The following is a 15,518-nucleotide window of genomic DNA, read 5'->3' as shown; positions in this document are numbered from 1 at the left end:
CCATGCTAGAAATTCCACATAGGTGACCTTATCTCTTTAATAACTGAGTTAGGTCTAATTATTCCTGGTTGGCAGTTGAGGAAAGTGTGCCTTGTAAAACATAAGTAACTTTCCTATATCGATGCTACTAATCATTAAAAGAACTGGGGTCAAGTCCAGCCTGGGATATCGTGAAGCCTATGCTCTTATCCACCACCCACCATGCGTCCATCGTGGCTCAGGGCCTTGGTTTTGGGGTTTCTTGCTCTAGGACTGTATCTTAGATGAGGAAGAGAGAAGTGAGTAAGTGTATAAAGTCTTGAGTCAGATGGCCAGGTTGAAACCCCAGATCCAGTTGTGTGACATGGTGCAAGGCACTTAATTAATTTTAGCTCACTGACCTCTTATAAATGGGGGAAAATATTATATCACCTCATAGGAGTATTTTGAGATTTAAACAAGAAAATGCATGTAGAACCCAGAACAATGGAAGCTCTCAGTACATGTCAGTTCATGTTATTGGCTACTAGCAAGGACCAAATACTTAAAAAAAAAAAAAATCCAGGTCCTGGCCTGGTGGCGTACTGATTAAGTTCATGCTCCACCTCTGTGGCCTGGGGTTCGCAGTTTCAGATCCTGGGTGCGGACCTAGCACTGCTCCTCAAGCCATGTTGTGGCTGCATCCCACATAAAATAGAGGAAGATTGACAACAGATGTTAGCTCAGGGCCAGTCTTCCTCACACACACATAGAAAAAATCTGTAAGCACTTTGATATGACGTCTTCCTCGGTCATCAGAAACAAAAGATGCACAAACGCATGAAGTCCATTGTTGAAATAATTCAGAGAGCCTATCATGGTACACTCTAATTTACAGTCATGTCATCCGCAAATCACCATTTGCTATCTTAAAGTGACTCCTAGGAAATGATGGATTGATTTAAGCTATCACTCATTCTACTCTTCAACATGCAGCCATTCTAGTTTTCTACCATATGTAAGGGGCGCTCAAAATCTGAACAGGAAGAAAATATTGCTATAGCGTGACATAGAGGGAAACCTACAAAAACTTACTGCTTTCATCTTTCAGACAAGCTTTGGTAGAATTAATATCTGTGGCCTCTAGAAGAAATGAGAGAAAGTATTAGTCAATTGTTCATGTCTATTATTTGACAAGGGATATACACGCATGTACAACATATACACAGATATGTATGTAAAATTTGTCAACAGAGAGACAGGAGAGATATCATTAAAAATATGACCCCAACCATTCCAGGAATAATTGGGCTTGTCTCCTATGAACCAGGATGTCCAAAAGGTAATTTGACCAGGAGGGAAAAATCTCTATAGCACAACATAAAGGCAGGCATATACACAAACTTACCATTTTCCCCTGTTGGGGAAGCTGCTGTAGAATCAGAAGCAGTGACAACTAGAAGAAATGAGAGCAAATATTAGTCAACTCTCCATGGCCATTATTTCATAGTGTCTGCATAGATATATATACCTATATGTACGCAGACGCTATCTAACATATATATATATGTATATATATATATATATATAATATATGTATAATCTTCTGACAGACAGAAGAGACAAGCATAAAATATGAAAATTATGAGCCCCACAAATCTGGGAATAACTGGTCTTTCTACATTAAGACTGAGAAGTTCAAAAGTTGAGTTGACCAGGAGGGAAAAATTTGTCATAGCATGATGTGAAGGCAGGCATACACCAAAACTCACCACTTTCCTCTGTTGGGGAAGCTGTTGTGGAATCAGAAGCAGTGAAACTAGAAGAAATGAGTCAAATATTAGTCCATTGTCTATGCCCATTATTTGATAGTGTCTGCATATGTATATATACCTATATGTAAGCAGACACTATCAAACATATATATAATATATATATTATATATGTATATATATATAATCTGACAGACAGAAGAGACAAGCATTAAAAATATGAAAATTGTGAGCCCTACAATTCCAGGAATAACTGGTCTTTTCTACTTTAAGACTGAGAAGTTCAAAGGTTAAGTTGATCAGGAGGGAAGAAATTGCTACAGCGTGATGTGAAGGCAGGCATACACCAAAACTCACCACTTTCCTCTGTTGGGGAAGCTGTCGTAGAACCATTAGTACTGACCACTAGGAGAAATGAAACCGAGTATTAGTCAATTGTCCATGACCATTATTTGATCATGTCTGCATAGATATATACATATCTATACATATCTATGCAGACACGATCAAATGCATATACAGTATATAATATATACCTATATGTACCCAGACAATATCAAATATGTATATGTATATATAATATATGTATAACCTGCTGAGAGACAGGAGAGACAAGCATTAAAATAGGAAAATTATGAGCCCCACAATTCAAGGAATCACTGGTCTTTTCTACTTTAAGACTGAGAAGTTCAAACGTTAAGTTGAGCAGGAGGGGAAAAACTTGCTACAGCATGACGTGAAGGCAGGCATACACCAAAACCCACCACTTTCCTCTGTTGGGGAAGCTGTTGTAGAATCAGAAGCACTGACAACTAGAGGAAATGAGAGCAAATATTAGTCAATTCTCCGTGTCCATTATTTCATAGTGTCTGCATAGATATAGATACATATCTATGCAGACACTATCAAATGTATACATGTTATATATAATATATATATACCTATATGTACGCAGACACTATCAAATATATATATGTGTGTATATATATATATAAACTGCTGACAGACATAAGAGACAAGCATTAAAAATATGATAATTATGAGCTCCACAATTCCAGGAATAACTAATCTTTTCTACGTTAAGACTGAGAAGTTTAAAGGTTGAGTTGATCAGGAGGGAAAAAATTGCTGTAGCATGATGTGAAGGCAGGCATATAACAAAACTCACCACTTTCCTCTGTTGGGGAAGCTGTTGTGGAATCAGAAGCAGTGACAACTAGGAGAAATGAGAGCGAATATTAGTCAATTCTCCATGTCCATTATTTCATAGTGTCTGCATAGATATAGACACATATCTATGCAGACACTATCAAATCTGTATATATTACATATAATATATATATACCTATATGTATGCAGACACTATCAAATGTGTATATATATATATAATATATATAATATACATATATGTGTAATCTGCTGACAGAAGAGACAAGCATTAAAAATATGAAAATTATGAGCCCCACAATTGCAGGAATAGCTGATCTTTTCTACATTAAGACTGAGAAGTTCAAAGTTAAGTTGATCAGGAGGAAAGAAATTGCTACAGCATGACGTGAAGGCAGGCATACACCAAAACTCACCACTTCCCTCTGTTGGGGAAGCTGTTGTAGAATCAGAAGCAGTGACAACTAGAGGAAATGAGAGCAAATATTAGTCAGTTGTTCATGCCCAATATTTGATGGTGTCTGTATACATACAGGTGTATATATATAATATGCTGACAGATGAGAGACAGTCACTAAAAATATGAAAACTATGAGCCCCACAATTCCAGGAATAATTGGTCTTTTCTACCTTAAGCCTGAGAAGTTCTAATGTTAAGTTGATCAGGAGGGGGAAATGACCTATGGCATGACATAGAGGCACACATTGACAGTAAGTTTCTTCTATCTTTCCGGAAAGCCTTGGCCAACTCAATAGCAGTGACAGTTGAGACAAGAAGTAGAAGAAACAGGAACATGTATTAGTCAATTATTCATGCCCATTATTCAACAGTGTGCGCATCTGTTTAGATGAGTATGTGTTAATGCACAAACCCACACAGACCCACACACACACACACACACACAATCCACTGACAGAGAGACCATCCTTAAATATATGAGCCCTACGATTCCAGGAATAGTTCATCTGCTTCTACATAATTCAGTAGATCTGATTCATGTATTACGTTTCTGCACAGGAATATGTTGACCTCCATGAAGAACATGTTCCGTTTCTGCTTTATCACAACTGGAAGGTAATATCCAAGACTATTTTCTTTCTGAGTTCAAAGCTCCTAGCACTGTGCCTCCTATAAAGGAGGTGTTGAAGAAACACTTGTCAGATGGAAAAATAAACAGAAAATGTGGCTACACGGCTGTCTTCAGCACATGCTGCTGACATGAAGAGTGGCTACCAAAATCAATTCATCAAATCTTAGAATCGGCAACAGAATCTCATGGTTGCAAGAATCGGGTTTGGGCAAATATCCCATTGAAACCATGGAAAGCATCCACAGCTTTCCAAGCATGCCTATCCCCATATTTCCAACTCATGCACATGATTTTCTGCAGTTGTGATGTCTATGGACGTGACAACAATGTAAATAAGAGCTAATAGCTATTGAGTGATTATTACTGTGCCAGGCACTGAGTTAAATGCTTCACACACATTACCTCGTTTAACGCTGCAGTCACGTTGAAGTGAGTTTTATTTTGGAGGCCTCCTTGTCACAAAGGAGGGAATAAGTTTGAGAATGTAACTGACTTGCCGAGAGTCATCCCCGTGATGGCAGAGCCAACATTCAAAGGATCCTGTGGAGAATCAAGTGAGATAGAGCATGTGGAAATTACTTTGTAAAAATAAACCATAGAGGGTCAGCCCTGATGGCCTAGCGGTTAAAGTTCAGTGCTCAGGGCTCTGGCAGCCCAGCTTCACTTCCTGGCCAAGGAACCATATCACCTGTGGGACAGTTGCCGTGAGGTGGCCGTGGCTGACACAGAAGAACTAGAACAACTTACAACTAGCATATACAACTATTTACTGGGGCTTTGGAGAGGCAAAAAAAAAAAAAGAAGAAGACTGGCAACAGATGTTAGCTCAGGGAGAATTTTTCCCTGCAAAAATAAGAAATAAATAATAAGCCATAGAAATAGAACATAATCTATATAGAAACAACATAATTCCACCATTGTGGACACGAAAAACGTCTTCCCTTCCCAATATCTCGATTATTCTTAGAAAATGACCTTTTGTATTACATGAGCTCAGCATTGAAGTGTAATTCTTTCCTAAGGTAGAAGGATAGGCCAAGTCATATTATATAAAACACGAGGTGAAACTTATGTACAATGTAAAAAGAACCAAGAAGGCAAATATGCAAAGATAAAATTATTTTAAAGATAATTGACTGTTGGATGGAAGAAAATAGAGTTGAAAGAACTGTTTTGGTTTATCCTTTTTCTAACTGATGTGTTGTTACCTATATGAATAGGGTTCTGGTATGAAATTTTATGCACTCAATGAGCTCATTTCTTTGAGGCTAGAAAAATGGGTTTGAGGTCTAAGATTTGGAATAAATTCCAAGAAGGAAAATGCTAACATAATCATGTTTAGGTGTTAAAATTTCTTCAAGGACTGAATTTAATGTGTCTTAAAATTCTCCTCCTTTTCCTCAAGGGTGACTTATTCATCAAAAGATAAATAAAACTCTTTCATCACCATGCATTGATTGAGGTAAAACAATAAAATAACACTTTTTCATAATAAAATCTATGTATGTATCCTAAGTTCTCTCTGTCAACCAAGCTTGGTTAAAATCTTGGACCAGACTAGTTTTATGTTCTTCAAAATTCCTTTATTGATTTACGATTCCAAGTTATATTCTTAGTTCTTAGCAAAAACAAAAATTTCCAAGAAATTGCATTAGAAATTTGCCATAGGATGGCATTAACAGAAATGTCCTCATCAGCTTTGTTGCCCTGAGAAGCAAATGGAAGACATTTGCTTCAGAAATTAGGCACCAAGTAAACACATTCTGAACTGGAACTTCTCTATGATAATCATCACCACGGAACTTACCGTACTTCTCATTTTCCCCTGATCACTAGAAAAATCACAACCTAACAGGACTCTTCTGTTCAGTGGATATATTAAACTTGTGCTTGGCATATCCTCTTCCCCTCTGTTTCTTAGCTGTAGAAATAGTAAATCAGGGCTGTTTTTAAAATCTTACATTAGTGAGTTTGGGGAAAGGATATTAAAAAATGCTATAAATACATAAATAAACACACCCATGTTAGGTTTTCAAAAGCAAGTGTTTCCACTGACATTATTTCATTTGCTCTTCTTCATGGCACCAGGAGAAAGTCAACGCAAGTGTTTGAACATAATTTGGCCACTGATGAAACTACAGATCTGAGAGATGAAGACTGACTTCAGAAATTCGGACTGGTACACAGGAATGGTCTTTACACATTTTGTTCCGTGCTTGTTCCCCACTGCTTCCAAAGGGCTTGTTAACCACAGGGAAAAGTACAAACTGATTCCTTCTTATTTATAGGTGCTCTGAGGCCTTTGGTCTGTTGTGATCGTATTTAGACCTTATATCCTGGATCTAGAGACTTACTGGACCACTGTCTGGAACAAGGCCCATTCAGCTCTCTGCCCACACTGTCTAAATATGTACAGCATCTGCCTCAAAGGGACTCCTTTGGACATCATGCCTGACTCATGAATGACCCTGAGTGATTAGGAAAAGAATGCATTCTCTTACAAGAGTGCATCCTCCTTGGGACAGTAAGTCATTCCAGTGTGCTAATCCACACATCCGCTCCAGGCCTCCACAGGCCAGTTGTCCAATAAATGTTTTTTGAGCTGCATTTACCAATGGCAAGAAATAACATTCATTGTATAGAATGGAAGAATGTATGTACATATTAGCCTCACTCAATCTCTAATTATTAAACATTACTTCGCAATGGTATATAAAATACATATCTGGAAACACTAAGACCATAATAAACCTGCAATCACCAAATTACTTGACTTTCTGTTGAGCCACGAATTGGCTCCATCAAATGGACACCATTTTTTCACATAATAGCTATATTTTGAGTTTGTACTCTGAGTATAGCAAGATGAAAGCTGAGGAGAATATTCCTGAAAGACATATAATTGTACTTATTTCCTGATCAAATAAGATCATCAAAAGGGGAATCTCGTTTGAGAATTTCTTGTGTTCTGACTTCTTAGGTGCTTTCACATATCTTGTTTCATTTAATCCTTCCAACTACCCTAAAAAAATACCACTGAGACCTTAATATTTTGGTTTATTAAACTGAGGTTGAGAAAAGTTAAGGAAAGTTTTCTTTTACTCTTTTATGTTCCAAAGCTTTAACTATTTTAATTCTATGGGGAAGTAGAGGGACGTTTATGCTACCAATACATGGAACAAGATTTAGGAAACATTTATATTTCTTCATTTTTCATTAATACTTGAGAGAGAAGCTGGGAAGCTTACCTTTGCAAAAAATTGTTCTTGGAGGTTACACTTACATATACACACCTTGAATCACTGAAGGAAAAAGAATCTCTTGGTCAACCCCTCCTTTATTGTTCTCATGTTTGATGATACATTTGTGTTCTTTGTCCATTGAATTTTCGGTTACAGTCAGCCAGCTGAATTTCATATACGTGTCATTAGTCTTCATGGTATTTCCCTGCTGGGAAACCAGAATTGTATTGCCATTCTTTTCTTTCCAATATACCTTGATAACATCAGGGAAGAATTTATCAAGAAGACAAAAATATGTCCCAGTCTTATGGAGGTTTATCTCAGCAATGGAAGGAAAAAAAACAATTGGTTTGGGGAAAATGTCTACAGGAAGATGTATATCTGTGCAGGAAAATGGAACAGCAATGAAAGAGAATCATCAGAAAAGCGCAAACACTGTGTGGTTAGGAACAACCCAGAGCATAGTAAAAGGAGGAAAAGCTGCCCTTAAATTAGTGCTTACCATGGCCTTTCATCCACCATAGACTGGGAGGTATTTATTGTTATTTTCAGTGGGGAAAGAGGTTCCAGAGGTCATGTAACTTGCCTGACGTCATGGCTGATTTTTGGCAGAGCCTGGATCTCAACTTGGCCTTTATTCTTTCTCCACATGCTAAAATAGGGTATGACTTTTAGCTGTCCCATGCCAAAGCTTCTAACATTGATGAACACATGTATTTTTCTAATTCTCTTTTGTTCCATCACTGTGGAGGATGTTTTGAAGGTGACTGGGTAGGTGGCGGGAATGGGGGAGGAGATCAAGTAACTTTGATGATCTCTCTACACGTGAGAATGTCTGGTCCTTGCTAAAGTACTTCCCTTTTCCCATCCCATGAATTTTGTTATTTATGCTCTTTGGCCCAAATAACACTTTGTCATATTCTGGTTGACTCCTCCTTTTACAGACAATTTCTCTGTAGCACGTGATGCTGTTTAATAGAATTTTACCCACAGTAGTTCTTCTTTCAAAATTAGAGTCAATTCTCTCAACCCTGCTGCTGCTTTATCAACTAAGTTTATGTAATGTTTTAAATGCTCGTTGTCATTTCACGGTCTCCGGTGTCTTCCCCAGGAAGAGATTCCATCTCAAGAAACCAGTTTCTTTGATCCTCCATAAGAAGCAACTCCTCAATCATTAAACTTTGTCAGAGATTTCAGCAATTCAGTCACAATTCAGGCTCCACTTCTAATTCTTGTTCTCTATTTCCACCACATCTGCAGGCACTTCCTCCACTGAAGTCTTGAACCCCTCAAAGTCATCCATGACGGTTGGAAACAACCTCTTCCAAACTTCTCTTAAAGTTGATATTTGACCACTTTCAATGAATCATGAATGTTCTTAATAACATCTAGAATGGTGAATCCTTTCTAGAAGGTTTTCAATTTACTTTGCCCAGATCCATCAGAGGAATCATTATCTATGGCAGCTATAGCCTTATGAAAGATAATGTCTTAAATAATAATAATAAATAATAAATAAAATAAAATAAATAATGTCTTAAATAAGTCTTAAATAATGACTTGGAATTCAAAGTTCCTCCTTGATCCATGGACTGCCGAATGTATGTTATGTTAGCAGGAATGAAAACAACATGAATCTCGTTGTGCATCTCCATCAGAGCTCTTGGGTGACCAGGTGTACCATCAATGAGCACTAATACTTTCAAAGAGATGTTCTGTTCTGAACAGTAGGTCTCAAGTGTGGGCTTAAAATATTCATTAAACCATGATGTAAACAGATGTGCTGTCACCCAAGTTTTGCTATTTCATTTAGGAAGCAAAGGGAGAGTAGATTTAGTGCATAATTCTTAAGGGCCCTAGGATTTTCAGAGTGGTAAGTGAATGTTGGCCTCAACATAAAGTCATCAGCTGCATTAACTCCTAACCAGAGAGTCAGCCTGTCCTTTGAAACTTGAAGCCCGGCATTGAATTCTCCTCTCTAGTTATGAATGTCCAAGATGGCATCTTCTTCCAACATAAAGCTGTTGCATCTACATTGAAAGTGTGTCATGTAGTGTAGCCACCTTCAGGAATTACCTTAGCTAGACCTTCTGGATAACTTTCTACACTTTCTACGTCAGCACTTTCTGCTTCATTTTGCACTTTTATGTTATGGAGATGGCTTCTTTCCTCAAACCAAATGAATCAACCTCTCTTAGCATCAAATGTTTCCACTGTAGCTTCGTCACTTCTCTCATCTTTCATAGAATTAAAGAGAGTCAGGGGCTTGATCTGGATTAGCCTTTGAGTTAAGGGGATGTTATAGCTGTTTTGATCTATCCAGACTGCTAAAATTTAATCCATATCAGCAGTAAGGCTGTTTTCCTTTCTTCTCATGTCTGTGTTCACTGGAGTAGCACTTTTCATTTCCTTCAAGAACTTTTCCTTTGCAGTCACAACTTGGGTAACTGGCACAAGAGGCCTATCTTTTGGCTTATGTCAGTTTTCGGTATGCCTTCCTCAGTAGGCTTGTTCGTTTCTAGCCTTTAATTTAAAATGAGATACATGCAGCTCTTTCTTTCACTTGAACACTTAGAGGCCATTGTAGGGTTATTAGCTGGCCATTTTCCATGTTGTTGGATCTCAGGGAACAGGGAAGCCCAAGGAGAGGGAGAGAGATGGGGGGAGTCAGTGGAACATTCGGAAGACAAACATTTAACAATTAACTTCACTATCTTATATGGGCCTGATTTATGGTGCCCCAAAACAATTACAATTGTAACATCAGTGATCAGAGATCAGTGATCATAGATCACCACAACAAATGTAATAACAATGAAAAGATGTGAAATATTGTGAGAATTTCCAAAATGTGATGAGAGAAATGAAGAGGGCCAATGCTGTTGGAAAAATGGTGCTGATACACTAGCTTGCCTCAGAGTTGCAACACACCTTCAATTTTTATAAAATGCAATATCTGTGAAGTGCAATAAAGCAGAGTGCAATAAAATAAGGTATGTCTGTGCTTGTGGATTTATTTTCGCTCTTCTCAAATAGATTTTGGAAATAGACACTTGAAATAGATCATGAATAGTTTGTGCATTATAACTTATTTCTTTTTCTGCCCCTGTGGTTGATAGTCTAGTAAGGTCTAACTCAAATATGACATGAGAGTTGGGAGAATATGTTTACAGATCCTAGCTCAGTGATATAGACACAAAACAGGCAGAATTCAAACAGACTGAAAGTGCTAGAACACAAGGTGAAGCTCTCTTTGCCCAAACAATCCATTGCAAAACAGAAGTCGCCTCATGTTTAAGTCCTTGTGCAACCTCTCATATTAAAAAATACTCTTCTAATACTCTACTGTGAACAAAAAATACTACTTGGAGAAGATCTCCACCTCAAATGAGCTCAATTAATGCTAGTTTTGGAGCTAACACTGGTGAAAGAAAATAAATAAATTGAACTCAAATTTGGTAATATTGCTTGGGAATAAAATATCAAATAAATAAAATATGTAAACTTCAGTACAAATGTTTCAATACAGAAATACCACATGGACCTCACATCTCCACCTCTTAGGGACTCACAATTGTTCTAACTACTTAACTCCTTGTTAATGTCCTCCTTGGTACATCAGGCCAAGAGCAGAGTCCAAGGACCTGATTGGAATTAGAATATTTACCCACTAGACTAAAAGTTTTTGGAATATTGGGACTTTTTGTGGCTTTATCTTCTTCCCCAATTTATCTCCAGTAATAGACACCAAAACTGTTTTCAATGCGTGTTTGCTGACAGAATGAATGAGCAAATGAGATGTAAAAGCATGTAGACCTTTTCATGGACTTTGGAGATGAAACGGCTTATTGAGCTTACAAATTCCCTTAAAATGGGCCATCTCTAGCTAATTCGACAAGAGTTGTGATAACATAAATTTTGACTGATCTCAGCCCCCCTCTAAGAAGCTACAGTAATATCAAGTGAGATTTCTTGATGTTCTCTAGTCATTTACATTAAGAATTAACGTTTTGCACTGCTGTTAGGGATGAGATGAAAACTAATAACAGGTTTTGCAGGTTATTGTGAGAAAGAAGCACCATGTTTTATCCCAAACTATAGAGAAGAGTTAATTAATAAAAGTGTCTCTCACTGAAAAATTGGTCTACAAGAAAATTGTCTTGCACCAATAACTTATAACAATGGTTTAGAGATATGGTCCAAAAAACTTTTAAATTGCTAGCCTGAGTCTATCACTTTTTGAGTGTGCATTCTAAAAGTAGAATCTCAATGAGCTTACAAGCAGGGACATGAACAAACCATTTACAGAGTAGTTTTGTTTTCCTATACAGTGACCAGTAACCACAAACTTGTTGTTCATATGCTGAGGTCAAGTATGTGGCAGTCGGATAAGGGTGATTCTAACTTGTGTTTTCTAAAAAGTATCTATCAGTTGTTCATTACTAGGGGAAAAATAGAGAAAAGTTACTTACCAGAGGGAATCACGATGAGCTTAGTCCCTTCTCCAAATTTCTTGATCCAACCTGAGCCATCACACTGCTTACAGCTTCTACAAAAACTCAACCTCTTCCTAAGTTTCATGATGTAACTGACAATTAAAAAACTGTGTCCTGGCAATTTCATCTTCTGGGTTCCTTTGGAAGCCCTTGAATACAAGTTTTGCGGTGTCAGATATTTCATAAGTTTTCCCCAGATAAGTCAACCCAAACATCTGTTTTCCACCAAGGGATTAATCATTGAAAATCATTGATAGAAAATGGAAAGAATAACAGAAGAAAAACAAGAGATCAGGCCCAGCTGGTCAACCAACTGCTTTTCTAAATCATTAGGAAACGCATTCAGAGAATTAAGATGTTCTTTTTAATTTTCAGGTGTTCAATTGTGTTGAAACTGCTCAGACATTACATCAAAGGAAAGGCCCTTTTATTCTAACAAACACTAGGGTTGCTTTGTTAGCCATTTGGGGATGTATTTCTAAAAGGAAGAAACTCTTCAGTAACTGAAATGAAAATACGCCAATACAAATATACTTGAGAAATGTGAACAAATTTCTTCATTTTTAGTAAAGCCACGTTTACCATGTGTCAATATGATTCCTTACCCAGCAATGCCAAATATGAAATTGATTTCTGTGATGACATTACTTTTCCTCGAATAAAAGAAGAAATTTATATACTTTTATGTCCTATGAAATATTAGATTCTCTATTTGAACGTAAATTTGAAATGACACCAAGCATCTTTTCTGCTCACATGATGTGAAACAAGAAATCAACTAGAGAAGAAAGCTGTCACAGTCACAAATATGATACTGAATAACTATTGGATCAAGGAAGAAATCAAAACAGAAATTTAAAAAAATCTAAATGAAAATGAATATGAAACTCAACATACCAAAATATATGGGATGGAGTAAATGTGCTACTAAGAGGAATGTTTATAGTAATACAGGCGTATTTCTAAAAACAAGAAAAATCTCAAATAAATGCTTTAACGTTATACCTAAAGGAACTAGAAAAAGAAACATAAATGAAGCCCAAAATCAGTAGAAGGAAGGATATGATAAAAATCCCACTGGAAGTTAATGAAATAGAGACTAAAATGAAAATGGAAAGGATCAATGAAACGAAGCTGGTTCTTTGAAAAGATAAACAAAATGGATAAAACTTTACTAGGCTCTAAGAAAAAAAAGAGAAGGTTTAAATAAACAAAATCAAAAATGAAAGAGGAGAAATTACATCAAATATCACAGAACTACAAAGGATTACAAGAGAATACTGTGAAAAAACGTATGCACACAGATTGGATAAACTAGAAGAAGTGGATAAATTCCTAGAATCATACAACATTCCCAAATTGAATCAAGATGAAACAAATAATCTGAATAGACCAATCATTTGCAAGAAAACTAATACCATTATCAAAAACCTCAGAAAGTATAAAACTCCAGGACCAGATGACTTCTCTGGTGAATTCTACCAAACATTCAAAGAAGATTTAACACTCATCTTGCTCAAACTTTTCCAAAGTATTGAAGAGAAGTGGACATTTTCTGACTCATTTTACAAGTTCAACATGACCCTGATACCAGAAACAAAGACACAAAAAAAGAAAATTACAGGCCGATATCGCTGATAAACATAGACGCAAAAATTCTCAACAGAATTTTAGCAAGTTGGATACAACAATACAAGAAATCTGGGATTTCTTCCAGAGTTGCAAGTATGGTTCAACATCCATAAATCAATCAGTGTGTTACACCACATTAACTAAATGAAGAACGAAATCACATGATCATCTCAATAGATACAGAGAAATCATTTGACAAGATTCAGCATCCATTTGTGATAAAAACTCTCAGTTAAATGGGTATAGAAAGAAAATACCTCAATATAATAAAGGCCATATAAGTAAAACCCACAGTCATTCGTGAAAAACTGAAAACTATTCCCCAAGCACAGGAGGAGGACAAGATGCACACTTTTGTCACTCTTATTCATCATGGTATTAGAAATCCTAGCAAGAATGATTAGGCAAGAAAAAGAAATAAGTGGTATCCAAATTGGAAAGGAAGAAGTAAAATTGTCACTATTTCTGAATAACATCATTTTCTATATAAAAAGCTCTAAAGAATCCACTAGAAAACTATCAGAAACAATAAATGAAAAGAGCAAAGTTGTAGGGTACAAACTCAACATATAAAAATCAGTTGTGTTTCTATACACTAACAAAGAACTAGCAGACAGAAATCAAGAATACAATTCTATTTATAACTTCAACAAAAAGATTAAAAGACCTAGGAATAAATTTAACCAAGGGGGTGAAAGACCTGTACGTTGAATACTGTAAGACAATGTTGAAAGAAATTGAGGAAGGCACAAAGAAATGGCAAGATATTCTGTGCTCATGCATTGGAGAATTAACATACTCCAAATGTCCATATTATCTAAAGCAGTCTATGGATTCAGTGCAATCTCAATTAGAATCCCAGTGACTTTTTTCATGGAAATAAAACAAAGAATCCTAAAACTTATATGGAATGAAAAAAGACCCCGAGTAGGGAAAGCAATTCTGAGAAAAAAGAGCAAAACTGGATGTATCACACTCCTGAATTCAAAATATATTACAAAGATATAGTAATCATAACAATAATGTACTGGCAGAAAAACAGATACACAGATCAGTGGAATAGAATTTGAAGCCCAAAAATAAAACAACATATCAATGGAGAGCTAATCTTCAACAAACAAGCCAGGAACATACAATGGAGAAAGGAAAGTCTCTTCAATATGTGGAATTGAGGAAACTGGACAACCACATGCAACTGCACCACTCATCAAGCCATGCATCTATGTAAAGAGTAGAGGAAGACGGGCACGGATGTTAGCTCAGGGCCAGTCTTCCTCAGCAAAAAGAGGAGATTGGCAGTGGATGTTGGCTCAGGGCTAATCTTCCTCAAAAAAAAAAAAAAACTGGGCTGAGGATATGAACAAACATTTTTCCAAACAAAATTTACAGATGGCCAATAGGCACATTAAAACATGTTTAACATTACTAATTATTAGGGAAATGCAAATCAAACCTGCAATGTGATATAATCTCACACTCACCAGAATGGCTATTAAAATCACAACAGATAAGTTTTGAAGGGGATGTGGACAAAGGAAACCCTCATAAACTGCCGGAGAGAATGTAAACTGGGGCAGTCAGTTCTGAATACAGTATGGAGTTTTCTAAAAAATTAAAAATAAAAATACCCCATGAGTCATCTATTCCACTTTTGACTATTTATCCAAAGAACACAGAAACACTAATTGAAGAAGATATATGCATCCCTATGTTCACTGCAGCATTATTTACAATAGCCAAGACTTAGAAGCAACCCAAATGCCCATCAACAGATGAATGGATAAAGAAGATGTGGTGCATATATATGCGTATGTATATAGACATCTATATATATATACATATACATACATATATATACAATGGGATAGTATTCGGCCCCAAAAAGGATGAAATCATGCCACTTGTGACAAAATGGATGTACCTTGAGGGTATTATCCTAAGTGAAGTAAGTCAGAGAAAGACAAACACTGTATGATTTCACTCATAAGTTCAAGATAAGCAAACAAAGAAGTAGATAAGAAGAACAGATTGGTGGTTACCAGAGGAGAATGGGTGGGGGAAAGGGCAAAAGGGGTTAAGGGGCACATAACTACAGTGACAGATGAAAACTAAATGTTTGGGGATGAATGCGATTCAGTCTATGTAAAAGCTGAAATATAA

General features: G+C 36.6%; 1 gene segment (V, D, J or C); it reads right to left on the bottom strand.

Annotated features, from left to right (window-relative positions):
- Nucleotides 1-15,518, bottom strand: part of LOC106825209 (T cell receptor gamma constant 2-like) — an 83,303-nt gene that overhangs the window by 52,168 nt on the left and 15,617 nt on the right. Inside the window, 5 exon segments of the C gene segment in view lie at nucleotides 1,054-1,101; nucleotides 3,987-3,996; nucleotides 4,517-4,566; nucleotides 7,282-7,611; nucleotides 11,703-11,742. Of these exon segments, the coding sequence occupies nucleotides 1,054-1,101; nucleotides 3,987-3,996; nucleotides 4,517-4,566; nucleotides 7,282-7,611; nucleotides 11,703-11,742 (478 nt within the window).

Source organism: Equus asinus, chromosome 1 (genome assembly GCF_041296235.1).
Source record: "Equus asinus isolate D_3611 breed Donkey chromosome 1, EquAss-T2T_v2, whole genome shotgun sequence".
Classification (NCBI taxonomy): Eukaryota; Metazoa; Chordata; class Mammalia; order Perissodactyla; family Equidae; genus Equus; species Equus asinus.
The sequence above is the reverse complement of the archived record's forward strand: the minus strand, read 5'-3'. Positions and strand labels throughout refer to the sequence as shown.